General features: G+C 38.8%; 2 protein-coding genes across 20 annotated transcripts in view; one reads left to right on the top strand and one right to left on the bottom strand.

The window, feature by feature from the left end:
* Window positions 1–8: 8 nt before the first annotated feature.
* Window positions 9–6,223, top strand: Cf2 (Chorion factor 2). 5 transcript variants are annotated; one of them, XM_020946566.2, is made up of 4 exons: window positions 9–289; window positions 691–1,993; window positions 2,935–3,029; window positions 4,277–6,223. In XM_020946566.2, the coding sequence occupies exons 2-4, from the start codon at window positions 795–797 to the stop codon at window positions 4,450–4,452; spliced, it is 1,470 nt and encodes a 489-aa protein (XP_020802225.1). In that variant the 5' UTR covers window positions 9–289; window positions 691–794; the 3' UTR covers window positions 4,453–6,223. The 5 variants fall into 5 exon arrangements, with proteins under 5 accessions (XP_020802225.1, XP_020802223.1, XP_086687082.1 ...); XM_020946564.2 differs by having other exon boundaries at window positions 2,935–3,113; XM_086830955.1 differs by having other exon boundaries at window positions 22–289; window positions 822–1,993.
* Window positions 6,224–7,557: 1,334 nt separating this feature from the next.
* smog (G-protein coupled receptor 158 smog) overlaps window positions 7,558–15,542 on the bottom strand; it is a 30,506-nt gene continuing 22,521 nt past the window's right edge. For 5 of the 15 annotated variants that reach the window (XM_086830935.1, XM_086830933.1, XM_086830934.1 and 2 more), the window contains 12 exons: window positions 14,028–14,267; window positions 13,885–13,943; window positions 13,496–13,615; window positions 13,331–13,411; window positions 12,794–13,142; window positions 12,663–12,731; window positions 11,999–12,400; window positions 11,748–11,942; window positions 10,520–10,701; window positions 10,291–10,402; window positions 9,850–9,870; window positions 7,558–9,498 (listed from right to left, as the gene is read on the bottom strand). In XM_086830935.1, the coding sequence (XP_086687061.1) occupies window positions 9,301–9,498; window positions 9,850–9,870; window positions 10,291–10,402; window positions 10,520–10,701; window positions 11,748–11,942; window positions 11,999–12,400; window positions 12,663–12,731; window positions 12,794–13,142; window positions 13,331–13,411; window positions 13,496–13,615; window positions 13,885–13,943; window positions 14,028–14,267 (2,028 nt within the window). In that variant the 3' untranslated portion in view covers window positions 7,558–9,300. The remainder of the gene's footprint in view (window positions 9,499–9,849; window positions 9,871–10,290; window positions 10,403–10,519; window positions 10,702–11,747; window positions 11,943–11,998; window positions 12,401–12,662; window positions 12,732–12,793; window positions 13,143–13,330; window positions 13,412–13,495; window positions 13,616–13,884; window positions 13,944–14,027; window positions 14,268–15,542) is intronic. The other 10 variants (XM_086830942.1, XM_086830940.1, XM_086830941.1 and 7 more) reach the window with 3 other exon arrangements.

Here is a 15,542-nt window from a genome sequence, read left to right as displayed (position 1 = left end):
CGACAACCACTTTTCGTGCCTAAAGTATCGATAGTATGACGGCGACAGCCCTGGGGGCCTAGTAATCGATAATTTTTTGTTGTAGTTGTACATTTTTCGCCAAAAATAATAATAAAAGTGAAAAATTTTTTGTTAATACAGTTCTCTTTTTTGTTGTACAAAGAAAAATGTTATTAAACTGATTCTCGTCGCGTTTTCCCCCTCCGAAAAAGTAACGGAATAAACGGCCGCCAGCAGCAACGACAACAACAACAACAAAGTGCAATAAATACGTGCCTAGAGTGCGCTGGTAAGAAAGATGGAAACAAAAAGCGAGAGAGACGAAAAGCAATCAAAATAGAATTCCGAATTTAGAATATGACAGACTGAAGAAAATGTTCAATTTTCGAACGCATTGCCGCTGGTGCTTCCTCTTTCCACTGTGCTTGCTGCCTGCCTGCTTTCAGCTGCTGCTTCCTCTTCCTTCGCAGGCGAATGTGTATGATGTGCGCGGGGGACATTGGGGGTCAAATGCAGAGCCGAAAGATCGGGGGAGATTTCTGATTGGGATTCTTCTTCTGTTTTCTGTTTTCTGCTTTCCGTTTTGGTTGGATTTTCGTGCTAATTTGCGATTGCAACGCTCACCCACATCCACACACACACACACACACGCTTTTCGGCCGCCTGTAATTATTGTTTCTTCTTTCGTAGCGCCTTCGCTTTAACCGCCAACAAACGCTGCTCATCCGCCGCCGCCGCACTAACCAAAAAAAGAACATACAAGAGCATAACTTAACCCACACGGAGCGAGGATAATGATAAAGTCCACCACGAATCCACAGGAACAGCGCCTGCCACGCCCCGAGGATCAGCAGCAGCAGCAGCCACAGCCTCCTCATCCGCCACAGCCCCCTTCAGCGCCCGCCACGCCCACGCACCAGGTGGCCGCCGTCATAGCCAACATGGACACACTGAAGACCGCCTTTCTGCCCAATCTCAGCATGGATCCCAATGTGCATGTCGCCCCACACTACTGTCCCATGTGCCACCAGCAGTTCGAGCGGGCGCAGCACGCCGCAGAGCACATGCAACTCTGTCACGGGATCACGCTCAATGCGCAGGGTGCCATCACCACGCTGGAGGCCGCCCAGCAGCAGCTGCAACAGCAACAACAACAACAGCAACAGCAGCAGCAACTCAAGCCCAGCCATGCCTGCTTCAACTGTGATGAAAAGTTCGGTAGTGCGGTGGAACTGGACGAACACCATCGGCTGGCGCATCAGACCACCGCCTTTTTGGCGCGGTGCCTCATATGCAGCATCTATGGCGTCCACTCGGCCACGCAGCAGCCCAACGAGTTCAAGTGCTCGCAATGCGGCTCTGTTTGCACCACAGCCATGCTGGCCGCCGGACAGCAGAGCTTCATGGATCAGCAGCAGCAGCAGGAGGCGGCGGTGACGCCCGATGATCAGCTGCCGGCGATGGCGCCGCGTGATATGAGACTGACGCCCGAGGAGCAGCACCACCAGCAGCAATTGCAGGCGGAGCAGCACCATCACCAGCAGCAGCAACAACAACAGCAACAGCAGCAGCAGCAGGAACTGCAGCAACAGCAGGCGCAACAACATCAGCAGGTGCAGCATCATCAGGACCAAGATCTCGCTGGCGGCGATCAGGTGGCACTAAAGGTGCCACCCCTCACCGTCAAGTTGAACAAGAATGGAGCCAATGGCAGTGGCGGCGCCATTGTGGCCCATCCGCAAGTGATCATCAAGGAGGAGCCGCTCAGTCTGAGTGATAGTGGCGATGTGGTTAGCGCTGTGCCCGTCTATGCCATACAAGCGAATCCCGGCGTTACGGCCCCCGGAGCCACATCCACGGTGCTCGTCGGCACGCAAACAGTGCCCGCCGATCTGGCGCACAAGATCCGGCACAAATGCCCGGATTGTCCGAAGACCTTTAAAACGCCCGGCACGCTGGCTATGCACCGAAAGATCCACACAGGCGAAGCAGAGTAAATCCATTTTATATGCATCCCCCACTGACCATTTGTATTCCTGCAATGTTTGCTTGTTTTTGAGTAACTGACATAAGGTTTGGAAGCTATTATTTGTTGAAGACGTTGAAATTTTAATTAAAGTAGCTAGTGTACCTTTTCTTAAACCTCACAATGCAGTTTAAAGAGTTTTCACAGCATTATAAACAAAGAGAAAGTAATTTAGAAGATTAGATCTTTGAAAGTTGATTAATTTTATTAAAGAATCCATAATAATAATGCCTAAACTGCCGTATAAATAAGAAGTAAGTCTAGTAAGTGATTAGATATTCAAAAAACCCATCGAGATAATCTCTAATTAATTTTCTAAAAGATACAATATACAAGAGAATAATATTTAAATGCATTACCCTATTAAACACTACTTTGTTAGGACTTAAACCAATCAAAAACAGTTGCTAAAATCATTGCAGGAATACCCATAGTCATTCATTCTTTTGGGCCTTCTCTAAGCCGGCCACTCAAAGGGAACTCGATATATTCTTATATACATTTGATTCCCTTTGGGTTTGGTGTAGCTTATAGAGATCGTGGCCAAGCTAACCCTAATAATCTTACCAATCTTGTATATAGTATATATTATTAGTTTTTGTTTTTTTTTTTCCTACGGGGCCCAGCTGAGCGCATGGGCGCGCCCTCGAAGCTTATGGGACGTGTGGCCCATGCGTTCGTGTGTCGTTTATCGTTTGTTTTGCTATTTATTTTTATATTTCGAGTGTTACTAATAATATAATTCGAATTTCTTTCTTTTCTCCCGCGCCTCCTCTCTCTCTCTCTCTCTACTCTCTTCTCTATCTCTCTCTTCGCGTTATTTTGTGATTATGAATATATATGAATGAATGAATCTATATAATTCTTAACTCTCGTCTCCGAATCTCCGAAATCTCCGCAATCTCCAGCGCCACGCCCAAAGAACGCCCCTACACGTGCTCCTACTGCGGCAAGTCCTTCACTCAATCGAATACACTAAAACAGCACACTCGCATACATACAGGTGAGAAACCCTTTAGATGTGGCTATTGTGGCAGGGCGTTCACTGTTAAGGATTACCTGAACAAACATTTAACGACTCACACGGGTGAGAAGCAATATTTTTCAAATCAAATCAGTCAGTCAATCAGCTCTCAACTCTCAACTCAATCAATCAATCGACTCGTCAATCAACCAATCAATCGAACCAAACTGCATCACACCTCAGTGTGATTAGCAAAAAAAAAAAAATCAAAAGCAATACTCCAAAAAAAGAGAAACCTCTGTATGCAAGTCCATTTCCATTTGCCATACACCTCAACCTCGCTCTCTCTCTCAATCGATCAGTATCAGTAAAAGTATCAGTCCCTCACCTTGCACAAGGATATAGCAAAAAGAAAAGGTTAACCTTTGAGAGGATGTCACTTGCTTAAAAGCTTTATATTTATAGATATTGTTAAAAAGAAACTATTTGGGAAGTGAGCAGCTTCTAACTCCTTATCAATCAAAGCAGTCGATAATCCCTTTGGACTTCTGATATCTTAAAATATTCTCAATATCAATGGAATATAGATAAATGTATCTTATAAATACTTTTTTGTATTCTAATATCAGGCAACTTGTCAATCAGTTATTTAAGCCATAAAATCTTCGACTTGTTATCAGCTTAGAGATTACGCAGAGCTTTATTAACTAATTATTGATTAGAATCAAGAGATGATGCCTCAACAGGTTTCATCAGCAAGTGACATTCAGAGCGAGCCTTTAATTTTTGCCATATTCTTCGATTTATAAATAACGAACGAATCGAATGAGTCACTGTTTACATTGCCCTCACGATGAGAAAATAATTCTAATTTGGCACTCTGTCATTCCGTGAGGGTATCAATATATGATAATCCAAATCCGTATCGCCCGCCGCCTCATCTCATTACGTATTAATATGTCTCGAATGCATTTTAACACCACGAACCACCAACAATATATATACACACACATATTTACTATATAATCAATATACATAGTTTGATAACGTGCAAAAACCTCTTTTGATATGCATATACACATATCTACTGTACCTACACACACACACACATCAATCAGTCAATCAAATTCAAGTTTTTTTGGTACTTGCACGCACCAATCAATCTCAAACTCAAACTCAAAATCAAAATCAAAAGTGGCGACTTGCATAGCGACAATTGCTAACCAAGTTTTCCAACCTTTTTTCTCTCCCTTTTATCTCCGTCCATTTGATGGCTGTTTTTGCAGGTGAGAAGCCCTTCCACTGTGGCTACTGCGAGAAGTCCTTTAGCGTGAAGGACTATCTCACCAAGCACATACGGACGCATACCGGAGAGAAGCCGTACACCTGTCCGTACTGTGACAAGCGCTTCACGCAGCGCAGCGCCCTAACGGTGCACACGACCAAGCTGCATCCGCTCTAGGGCAGGCCGGGCGGTGGCCGCCAGTTGAACGTTGCTGCCTCGGCCGATGATCCACCTCCTCGAGACGCTAAAGCCGATGCGGATCCCAAGAAGCCACCGGCCTAGAGGAAGCAACCCCCCAAAAACCCAAAATAAAATGAAAGACCTTTTTCAAAGACGAGACACAGAGACACTCACCAATCACCACTCACCCACAGGAAGGCGAAGGAAGGAGTGGAGGAGCGGATGCAACCAACGACTGGCAAATCTCTTCAAAGTGCTGCTAGATACTAAATTAGATTTTCATTTATGATGATTCGGTTAACACATGAAAGCAAAAAACAAAGTTGTACTAAACTCTAGCGTACAGTTCGTAGTATGTTTAAGTTATTGCAATCGATTTTTGATTTTTATTATTATTATTATTATTATTTTTTGGTTATGTAGATGTTTTGCAATTTTACACACCCACACCTATTGTATATCGTATATCGTATATTTGTTATTCTATGAGATTTTATATGGTGACTCCTTGGCGCACACTCACTAAAGCGCACATCGCGACACTACACTACAAGACAAGACACACTACACTAGACTACACGACAGAAACACCAAACAAACAACATCTAATTATTTATAGAGCGAAAATATTTTTTACTCATTATACTTTGTGGCAATATTATTTTTACTACTTCCTGAACTTGTTTTCGAAATGTTACAAAAAAAGAGAAACAGCAAAACAATGCAAAGGTAAAAAACTCATCATGTCTACGCGCAAAACTTAAATTATTTTTTTAATTATACATTTATATTATTTGAACTCAAAACAACACACAAAATTATTATTTATTCTCTATACACTTTTCAAAATTTCTCAAAACTCGTAGAGAGGAAATGGCGAAAGGCGACACACACGAAATTTAGTCATTTCTTTAACAAAAAAAATTTATATTTTTGCACACGAGCAGGATCTCGTTTGTTTTGACTTTAACAAATTTTATTTACTTTTAATTTTAATAACCAAATGATTTAATCATTTTAGCTTGTTTTTATTGACAAAGAAGAAGTGAAATGTTAACCATTGTTTATTTTTTAAATTATTTAAGTTGTGAAAGCGCTGCTTTTGTACGTAACAGTGAGATTGTATAAAAAGAAACCCACACACAAAAAAACTAAACCAATCAAATAACTAAGAAATTAATTTTACAAAATTTGCATTTTTTTAACGCAATAAAAATAAAAAACAAAGTATTTAAGGCAAACAAAAAAAAATAAAAAATTGATATGAGAATTAAATCTACGCTAAAACGCAACACAGCTTTATGCGCCAAACTAGAACTTTAAAAACAAATTTAACATAACGATCCATCGATCCTTGTCGAGGATACTTCTCGAGTTGTTTTTTGTAATATATATAAATATGGATCCAACATTTTTACTACTACCAATCGATCACTTGCAAGACGAAGATGAAGAGTTGTACGTACTAAAAACCAACTAAACCTTAAACTAAAAACTGTAGCAAAACCAAAACCATGTACATTTTTATAACATAGTGTTATATAATTATAAAGTATACAAATCTATATATATACATATAAATATAAACCTGTATCTAATATTAATGCATAATACACTCAAAAACAAATTGTCTACCTAACGGCACATAGCACAGCAACAAAAAAACGATGCGCAGCGCATGTAAAACCAAAATAAATTCTAAGTACTAAAATATTGTAATTCATTAAGTTTTAAATAAATTAAAACCGAGATGAGTTGACGATCAAAACAAGCTGGCAGAAAAATCAACAAGAGAACGAAAGCTTAACTAACAGTCGCAGCACTAATTAACTCGAACTCGAAAGAGCCACTGCATCCAAAGCCATGTGATCAGTGATCACAAAAGGTAGAGCACATTTTGTACACTACTTCTACTTTTCACATAACTCCCCCCTTAACCCGATTTTAAAGACTCGTGTCAATAATGATCACTGATCTAAAGCATGGCATTGGTAGGTGGCATCACGAAACTAATCACGATACGTACTAAATACTGACTAACTATTAGATCTTAGCCGCGAATCAACCAAAAACGAAGCCAGACAGCCACAACAGACACACACACACAGAACACACACGATCATAAGCAAGTGAGTAATTAGCAATTAAATGTAATTAAAGCGAAATTTATTATTATAATTATTACTATATATATAAATAGATATTACGACTATATATGTAAATGTACTTGCAATCTAAATTTACGTGACAAAAAATAGCAAATATTCGAGCAATATTTCAATTTAAAAAAAAAATTAAAATGGAACTATACATAAACAAAATAAAGTCCAACAACCAGTGTAGAAAGATTATGTACGAAAAAATGGATTGAGAAGGTCTTTTAAGCTTTCGGGGATAATTTATTCTTTGAGTTTAGGTTTTAAACTCTAAATATTACGTTTTGTATACATCAAATATTTCAAGAAGTACTTATAAAATCACGTAAAAGAATTTTGAGTTTATAGTTTAAAGGCTTAATTTCATTGTCTTATTTTGTAATATGATTTTTGAATTAAAGATATAAGACTTGACTGTGATTTCTATACCCTAGCAAGGGTTTTATATTTTTAGTCAGAAGCTGGTAAAACTGTGAAGGAACCATTTCCGACCCCATAAACCCTATATATTCTTGATCAGCCTCAACAGCTGAGTCGATCTAGCCATGAATTGGTTGAAAAAATTTTTTTCGAAATTTTTTCGATTTTTGCAAAAAAAAGATAAGGGGTTACATCATTAAAACTGCCAAAAATCGACAAAATTTTTCATTATAAACTGAGTATGCAGTTTTATTGCCCTAGTAATAACTAGCATGGGAAAGGTTTCCGAATTGAAATTGAATAATTTTTGTCTTAGTTATGACTTTTTTAAAATTTGATTTATAGACAAAAAATACCTATATAAAGAAGCATTGTCATTTTATCTCAACACCATTTTCACCTTGTCATTTTATCCGATACTTTCTAGTAGAGATATCCTTAAAATCCTTTGCAATATTCTTTTGAAAATAAAAGTTTTCGAGATTACAAAACAAATCCCCCACCCATGATTTAAACACCTTATCCATTTGATCATTTTAGTTTATTTTAGTTGCTTTTGTTTTTTTTTTCTTTTTTTAATTACAATGAACGAATATTATGAACACTATCACACTTTCAAAATGTTTTCTGTTTCTTTTTTTCAATCATCTTTTGTAGTTTTGCGAGACACTTATTTAGTTTGCCTCTCGTTTCATTTGGTTTTTGGTTTTTCCTTTTTATTGTAATGCTGATTACACTCATATATATATATGTATATATCTTTATATATAATATAAGTTAGTTATATGTTTATGTATATGCCATAAATATTTTTTTTACACGCACACTTTTGATCAAACGCAACCAAAAGTTGGTTTTTTTAAATAATTTTTTTGTATTTAAATTTTACCTTTCTTGTTTTTTATTATTTTGGTTTTAAATGCTCAATTTGTTGCATGCATGTTGTATGTTTACCTAATTTAACCATTTGCCATGTTTTACTCGCTATATATTTTGTTATAGTGTATATAGATATACCTTTTATAACCCTTATAAATGCCCATAACTGTACTATATGTTTTCTATGGACTTGTGTGTGTGTGTTTCCCCCCACAACGACGAGCGTCTCCAAAAATTTCTTTATTGCGTACATTTGAAATGTCCTTTTCGCTTCACTTTGTGTGTGTGTGTGTTTTCAATACTCTAAAACACGAACTTCATTTTTGGGATAATAACGAGAAATCTAAGATGTTTTTTTTTGGGGGTATTTTCAGGACATAAACTAACAATACTTGAGACGTTATAAAAAATTAAACAAATGGGATTATACTAAAGCCTCTACTTGGAAATTTTTCTGTGAGATTTTTCACTGATTTTCAAAAAAGTGTAACAATTTGTTGACCTATTATTCGTACACTCGTGTATTTACAAAAAACATTTCGGATGGGTTTAGGAATTACAAGTATACAATTTATGATACAAATATAATATTTTGATAGTAAAGTTTATAGTAAGACGTAAAACGTACGATAGTTATGTGGGAATTTTCTCATTACTAGTTTTTTTTAAATATATTTTTTAATGCCTATAAGCTCAAATTTACAACTGATTATTCACTGATTTTTTCGCTGTGTATTCGCTCTATTATTTTGTAGAGATTTAGTGTTGTGTTCAGGTTGACTTTTTAAAACAGGAGGCAAAGAAGAGTATTACAAGTAGTAACTATTCAGGAGGAACTCAGAGGTTAAACAAAATGTGAATAGGTTTCTTAATATTGTGGCTGTTTTATAGTTTTATCCTTTACCTACACAGGTGGGCTCTTTTTTAATGCTTCGCTCTCTTTCGTACAACTTTGATTTTAATATCAGTAAAGAACTGAAGATTGTTTTGAGAGAGAGAGAAAAATCAACAAAAGTAAAATCCTCTAAAAATGTATCAAAATTGTACAAAAACCTCATTTTGCCTGGCTTTTTTCACACCTTTTTTCTTTACGTTTCTCTCTTTTAAAAATAAAGTAATGTTTGTTATTGTTTGTATTTTGTGTTTGCTTTTCTGCCTTCATATTTTTCTTTCATTGCGAAATTAAAGTAATTCTTTTATTGTTTGTATTGTTGCCACTATATTTTAATATAATAACTAACCCTCGCGCACACATATACATACATATATTATATATTATCTACATAGAGCAACATGCATCGTACTTAATACTTATGTACAAATAACACTCTCTCCCCGATCGATCGATATTACTTAAGCTTTAACGAGCGAGCATCCTGCGCGAGTATCCTTACTTTGAGTGCGAGACAACGGAGTGGGAGACCATCGAGTGGGAGAGCATTGAGTGGGACACACCAGAGATTTCCGCATAGGTATCCGTGGGTCCTTCGGCGCTGCACACCGAGTCCTCGGGCGTGCGCGATGGCTCCGCCTCGGTGATCTCAATGTCCTGGTGATGCTTGTTGCTGCGATGTTTGGCACTTAGAGCCTGAGAAAATTGAAAGTTTTAGATTAGAAAGTGTCCAGTTAACAAACTAAACAATGTCTAGTCTTTTCGCAGTGTGCATTCTGTTTTTATTAGTCTTTAATTATTTTTTAGTAGACATGAAATGGTGCTATCTAGGGGACAACGGACACATGCACACAGCACAAACACACAATTTTGGGATTAGTTTGGAAGGATTTTTGTTTGTGGTTTTTTAATGGGTCTAATTTGTTGATAGACAAACGTGCTTGGAAGACAGTTCTGGGAGTTTACACACAGTCACAACAACACACATAGAGTTTTTTAGGGGGTTTTTAGGGTTTTTAAGCTATTTGGCCGTTTGACAGTTCTTACCTTATCCTTGCTGCCCTTTTTCTACATTGAACATTTTGGTGGTTTTTGTATTTGTTTGGTTTTTGTTTTTTTGGTTGTGGTGGTGGGATTCGAATATTTGTACATAGTCATGACAAGAACAATGATATTTATAGATGTATATTTAATATATATTAATATTAGTGGCATACAAAAATACTGAGCGTTAACAATTCAGAGGAGCGACAGAGTGTCCGCAGATGGAGATAGATTGGGGAAAGAAATATAGATCTAGGGAGCTTGGGATAGGTTTTAGGTCTGAAGAGATTCTTACAGCAACCTGAGCAAGGGGAGAGAATGAAATGAGGTCCTACTGCCCGGGTCCTTGATTACTCCCCCACTTCGAGGATCATGTCATGTACAGTGAGCACTATGAGCACTTGGTGGGACTACACGATTTGGGTCAGTTCATGGAACACTCACCTGCAAGGAGAAGCGACGATGACCCGCCTTGCGTCCGCCACGTCGCTTACTGATGTGCGGATTATCCTGCCGCAGGGTCTTGTTTTTCAGTATCTCCAGTTGCGTGTACAGTCTGGAGAAGGATCAAAGAGAAGAATCATTCAGATGAGTCTTCAAGGGATTGAGGAGCTCTGAGCTCTTTTTGTAGAACTTTTAGCTCTCCAAAGGTATTTTATTCTACTACACTCACCTTTTGAGTTCGGCACGTATGTCCTCGGGACTCATTTCGGATATGGTCAGCTCCCCAATGTCCGGATCGCCCAGACAGAGGCCGGCATAGCCACCGCCCAGCCGCTGGCCGGCATCGTGCGAGGTACCCTTGAAAGCATCCACAGGTAAACGTATTGATAGATCATACGCTAGCGAACGAACCTGCAAGCTATGAAGATGCAACAAACACCGCAAACCACACTCAAGGAAGTCGAAACTCAAAATGGAGAAAACGGAAACGGAAATGGAAACATATATAGAAGAACTCAAGGTAAGAGAGAAGATGGATAGAGAGAGAGAGCTGTGCTTATGTAGATAGATGTCTTGTGTGTGCCTAGGGGCTGTGACTGTGTCTGTTGTGGTGCTGGAAATCAGAGAGAAAATAAATCGAAATAGGAACTTAAAATATGAATAAAGTTGGACGGACTTTAGCAGCTAGTTAGAAGGACTACTTAGACAGATAATTCAGTTTTTGTTGGGGGAATTATGTTAGTTAATATTCGAGAGAGAGAGTAACACAGAGACAGAGTGAGAAAACTAGTTTTGGTATGGGTTTTTTATTTATTTTTTTCTTAGAAAGGAAACCGATTTTTGTCATTAATTTAATGTTTATTAAATTGTTATTGTTACATGCAAAACTCAACACTAAAAACATGCAAATAAAAAACAGCGTGCATAAAGTATAAAGTTAGAAATTAAACTATCTACGGCACGAGACACACTTGCAGCAACTTCATAGCTTGACTAAAGTTTCAATTCAATGTTAGCTTAAGACTAAATTTATGTTAATTTATTACTTAAACTTAGGGTAACCATAACCAAATGAAATTAAAGAACTTGTTTGTTTTGTATGTGGAAAAAGCAACAAAGCTTTCCCCATTTGCTAGTTTATAGTTTAGTTTATATTAACACAAAAATCGTTTCCTCAATCAATGTGAATTAATACCAAATGCGGTTATCCAGGACGAAGACGAATGGCAATGATTTACAGCATATATATGGTATATATTAGTTATTTATCGGTATACATGTAATATCCTCTCTTTGGACGACACAAGTGAACAGGGAGCGACTAATATACCGCAACAATCTAAGCATATGTCTTAGCTTGATCCTAACCAAAACCAAAGCTCCAAAATAATACAAAGTAAATTAAGGAAAATAATACAAAAAATGAACTGAAATCAAATGAAACCCTTAAGGGTTACCTGCTTGTGCTGATACCACAACTTTGGCACAAATATCAGACCCAAGGCGAAGCTGTTCGTCAACTGTGAGCGCACAAATAGAGCCAGCAAAATGGCGCTGGGACTCATTTCCGGCAGGTAGACGAAGCGCAGGAAGTAGAAGCTCGATGAGACCAGGAACTCCAGCGTCAAAGCGGTCACCAGGAATTGCCTTTCCTGTAAAAGGATACATCAGCAATATATGCATAAAGGATTTCCACAATGGAACCCACCCGAAACTGAGTATTGGCATTCCGGCTGGCTATGGACAGATGGAGTCCAAAGCATAGGATGAGCATCTCGCTGGTCTGCGTGACCAGCTCCCACTTGAGCGGATGGCAGGTATTGGTGTCCGCCTCCCGCAGACTCTCCAGCTGGGCACTCTCCAGCAGATCCAGCGAGGAGGCCGTAAAGGCGGCCATATAGCAGATGACGGCAAACACCATCGTTCCCAGATACTTGAGCAGGTCCACATCGCGCAGAACCCAGCGATGAGCCTTCCTGGTGCGAAAGTCCACCAAATGGCGATATAGCTTCAGGATAATGGCGCCATAGCAGGTGATGAAGCCCAGTTCGCGAAGCCAAGGCTCCAGGAGGCAACGTTCCGTGGAGGCGGGAAAGAAATGGACGGCAACCTGCCAGAATAAATGATTTTTTAAAAAAAAAAAAAAAAAAAAAAAAATGCTTATTTATTGAGCTGAATTTTATTATTGTACAATTACTGTAGTATAGCAACTTTTTTACAATAGTGATGGGAGAAGTTCAATGGAAAATGGAAGGAAGATCCGGGGGTGACCATGCTACTTACTACCGGGACTCGAACCCGGACCGGCAGAGAATAAATGATAAATATATAAATAACATAAATGATTTAGTTAAAGGAAGAGTGTTACTTACGGATGCATAAAGTAAAACAATGCCCAGCAGTATCGTCTCCAGCACAGTCCACATGCCCGAAGCAATGGCCTGTGGATTATTTTTCATATTTCTTTATTAAATTAATAATTATTATAATATATCAACTTTACCTTGCACTTCCTTTGCCTGAACACAATCACACTGAGAACCACACAGCATAGGATGCAGGCGCCCAGGACGATGGCCACCAGGAGCCGCAGACAGGCGTCCATATTGAGCACCTCCTCCTCCTGATAGGTCAAGCACACGCCATTGTTATCGCAGTTCGAGCATCCCCCAGGACAGGGTATGCAAGAGTAGTTGTCATAGCCCTCGGATAGCTCCACCATATCGCCACGGAATCCTTGCAGAGTAGAATTGGGCAAATAATAGGATTCCCGGCATAGACAGGTATAAACATCTCTTGTGGCAGCTGGTTTATTCTCAGTGAGCAGGCAAAATGTTGTATTTCGATCGCAACTAAAAAAAGTTAAAATACAAATATTATTTTACATGGCCAACATGCCGTATGCGTAATTTTTATGGTTTTCCTTTATATTTTGTTCTGTATAAACTTTAAATGCTTAATTTTCAGCCAAAAATATAATCCATTAAGTTGTATTTATCTCCTATTTATTAGCACAAGTTTTTTTTTGTTTAAAACTTACCCATGACGACGACCGAAAACTTCCTCCAGGCCATCGTTGCACACATCCTCATCGGCGGCTATAAAAGCAGCAGCCACAATTCTGCAAAGGATTTCCATAAATAACGAATAAATAAATATATATCTATAGTATATATGGTATATATAGTTTGTGTGCTTAACTCACTTGATTCTATGCTCACTGAAGGATATGCGAAAAGGCCAAAGCCAGCGACGCGTCAACAGGTTGCAGTCGCGAAAGGGAGCTCCCCATTCCTGCGTGCCATCCGTGCTGTTCCAGGCCGCACTGTAATAAAGAGGGAAAAACACTGGCATTATGGGCAAACTGCCAAGTTTAAGTAAAACTATTAAGAAGTATCAAAACCATTTAAGCCAAGCAATTGATAGCCTTTGAGCAGGGAAGAGACTCGGAAGTGTATTGAATTTTAAAGGGTTCTCAGCTTACTACTCTTTTGTTTATTAAATTATAAGCTTCCTTAGCAAATTTGTAAAGTATATGTTACGTTATCTCAACAAATTCTTAAAATACAATGGAGAAATCTCCTCAAAACTCACCCCAACTCCCTCCAATAGGATCCCAAATACGCCTTATTATGCACCTGATCCGGTGGTATCTGCAAAATGTACAATGAAACGTTTGCCAGGAATTAGCACATGCACATGTAATATCCCATTTGATTAGCAAATGTAATGCATACCGTAACATTATCCCTGAATTTAACGACCACCGTGTGAATGCTGGGAGCGGCAATGGCAAAGGCCAGGAGATTGTCATCCTCGTTGAGGGCATAGCTGGCAATTCCATTCGCCTTGCGACTCACCTCCGCACGTGTCGGCTCATCGATGGTAATCGGTGTATTGGCATTCGGGAATTTATTCGATAAAAATTCAATAAACTGCCGGGCGGCATCCTCGGCGATGTCAGTAAAGTCGTAAAACTGTAAGGGAAAAAAAGAACCAAATCATTGAAAAAACAGATCACAATTAATGTGCCAGATGAAAGGCATAAATAAATTATTTGAATGAGGAAGGGCATAAGAAATTTATTGCAGGGAAATTTAAAGGCTAGAAAATATAGGAAAAGTCATAGGAAAACAATGAAATTTAAATGCAGTCAGCATAAAATGAACCTATAAAAATAAAAGTTAAAAAAATTGACATTACAATTAAATTGATGGGGAGTGGGAGTAAAAATTAAGTATACGCTCATAGATTTTTATTGTCTTAAAATAACCCTTAACAAAATCTTAGTAATCATTTCCCATGCAAAATTTAGTTAATTTCCAATTAATTACCCCTTAAATTGCAACTAACAAAGATGTATAAATAAATAATTTAAATTACTGACAACAGTTCAATGAAGATTTGTGTGAATTTGGCAGAAATTACGTATACGCAACGGTTGGCTTGTGATTTAAGTGACCACTGAGCACATCTATATACGGAAGGACTTTTCCTCCCAACATTAATTATTCACCTGGCACACAGGACACGTATCCGCGCGACACCTTTTCCGTTTTTTTTTTTGTTTTTGTTTTTGCAACAAAAGAAAAGTTCTGTTTCGACTGGGAAATAATAGGATTTAATGTCCCCCCATCGGCGGCTACTGGGAATGTTTTTAATCCGAGTTTGCTCAGCTCTCCAGCGGAGACCACCGACCAAATGTTTGTACATAATTTACACGTTACAAGAAGCTCTCCAGATCGAGAGCTGGGTGAGCTGGGGGGCAGCAGCAGCAGCAGCTTTGATGACATCATTATGGCTTTGGGAAACAAAAGTAACCACAGCAGAAAACAAACACAAAAGAGGGTACTCCCCCGTCTCTGGGTTTGGGTGACTCATGTAGTTCAGCTGGCAGCAGGCACCTTTTGGCTTTTAAAACAAATATTTCCCATTAGCACGGGGCACCCGATGATGAGCGACCACATTGCGTATACGCCACCGAAGCCCCAAATAAATTGCCAAACGGCGATAGACAAATGTTCTCTCTCTCCCTCTCTCTCTCTCCCTTTGTACGTTATGCATATTTGTATGTAAATCTCCGCGCACAAATGAACATATCGAGGTGAAAGCAATCAGTGTAAGGTACAGATGAAACAGAACGAGCAAACCTATGTATACGACCTACTCCCAGATAAAGCTATGATGGAGTGCGCTAAAACACTCGTATATATGCGGTGTGGCCATAATCACAAACGTGCTCTATACTCTTT

This window comes from Drosophila serrata, unplaced genomic scaffold, assembly GCF_035046125.1.
Source record: "Drosophila serrata isolate PLE 108 unplaced genomic scaffold, ASM3504612v1 contig_240, whole genome shotgun sequence".
Classification (NCBI taxonomy): Eukaryota; Metazoa; Arthropoda; class Insecta; order Diptera; family Drosophilidae; genus Drosophila; species Drosophila serrata.
The sequence above is the reverse complement of the archived record's forward strand: the minus strand, read 5'-3'. Positions and strand labels throughout refer to the sequence as shown.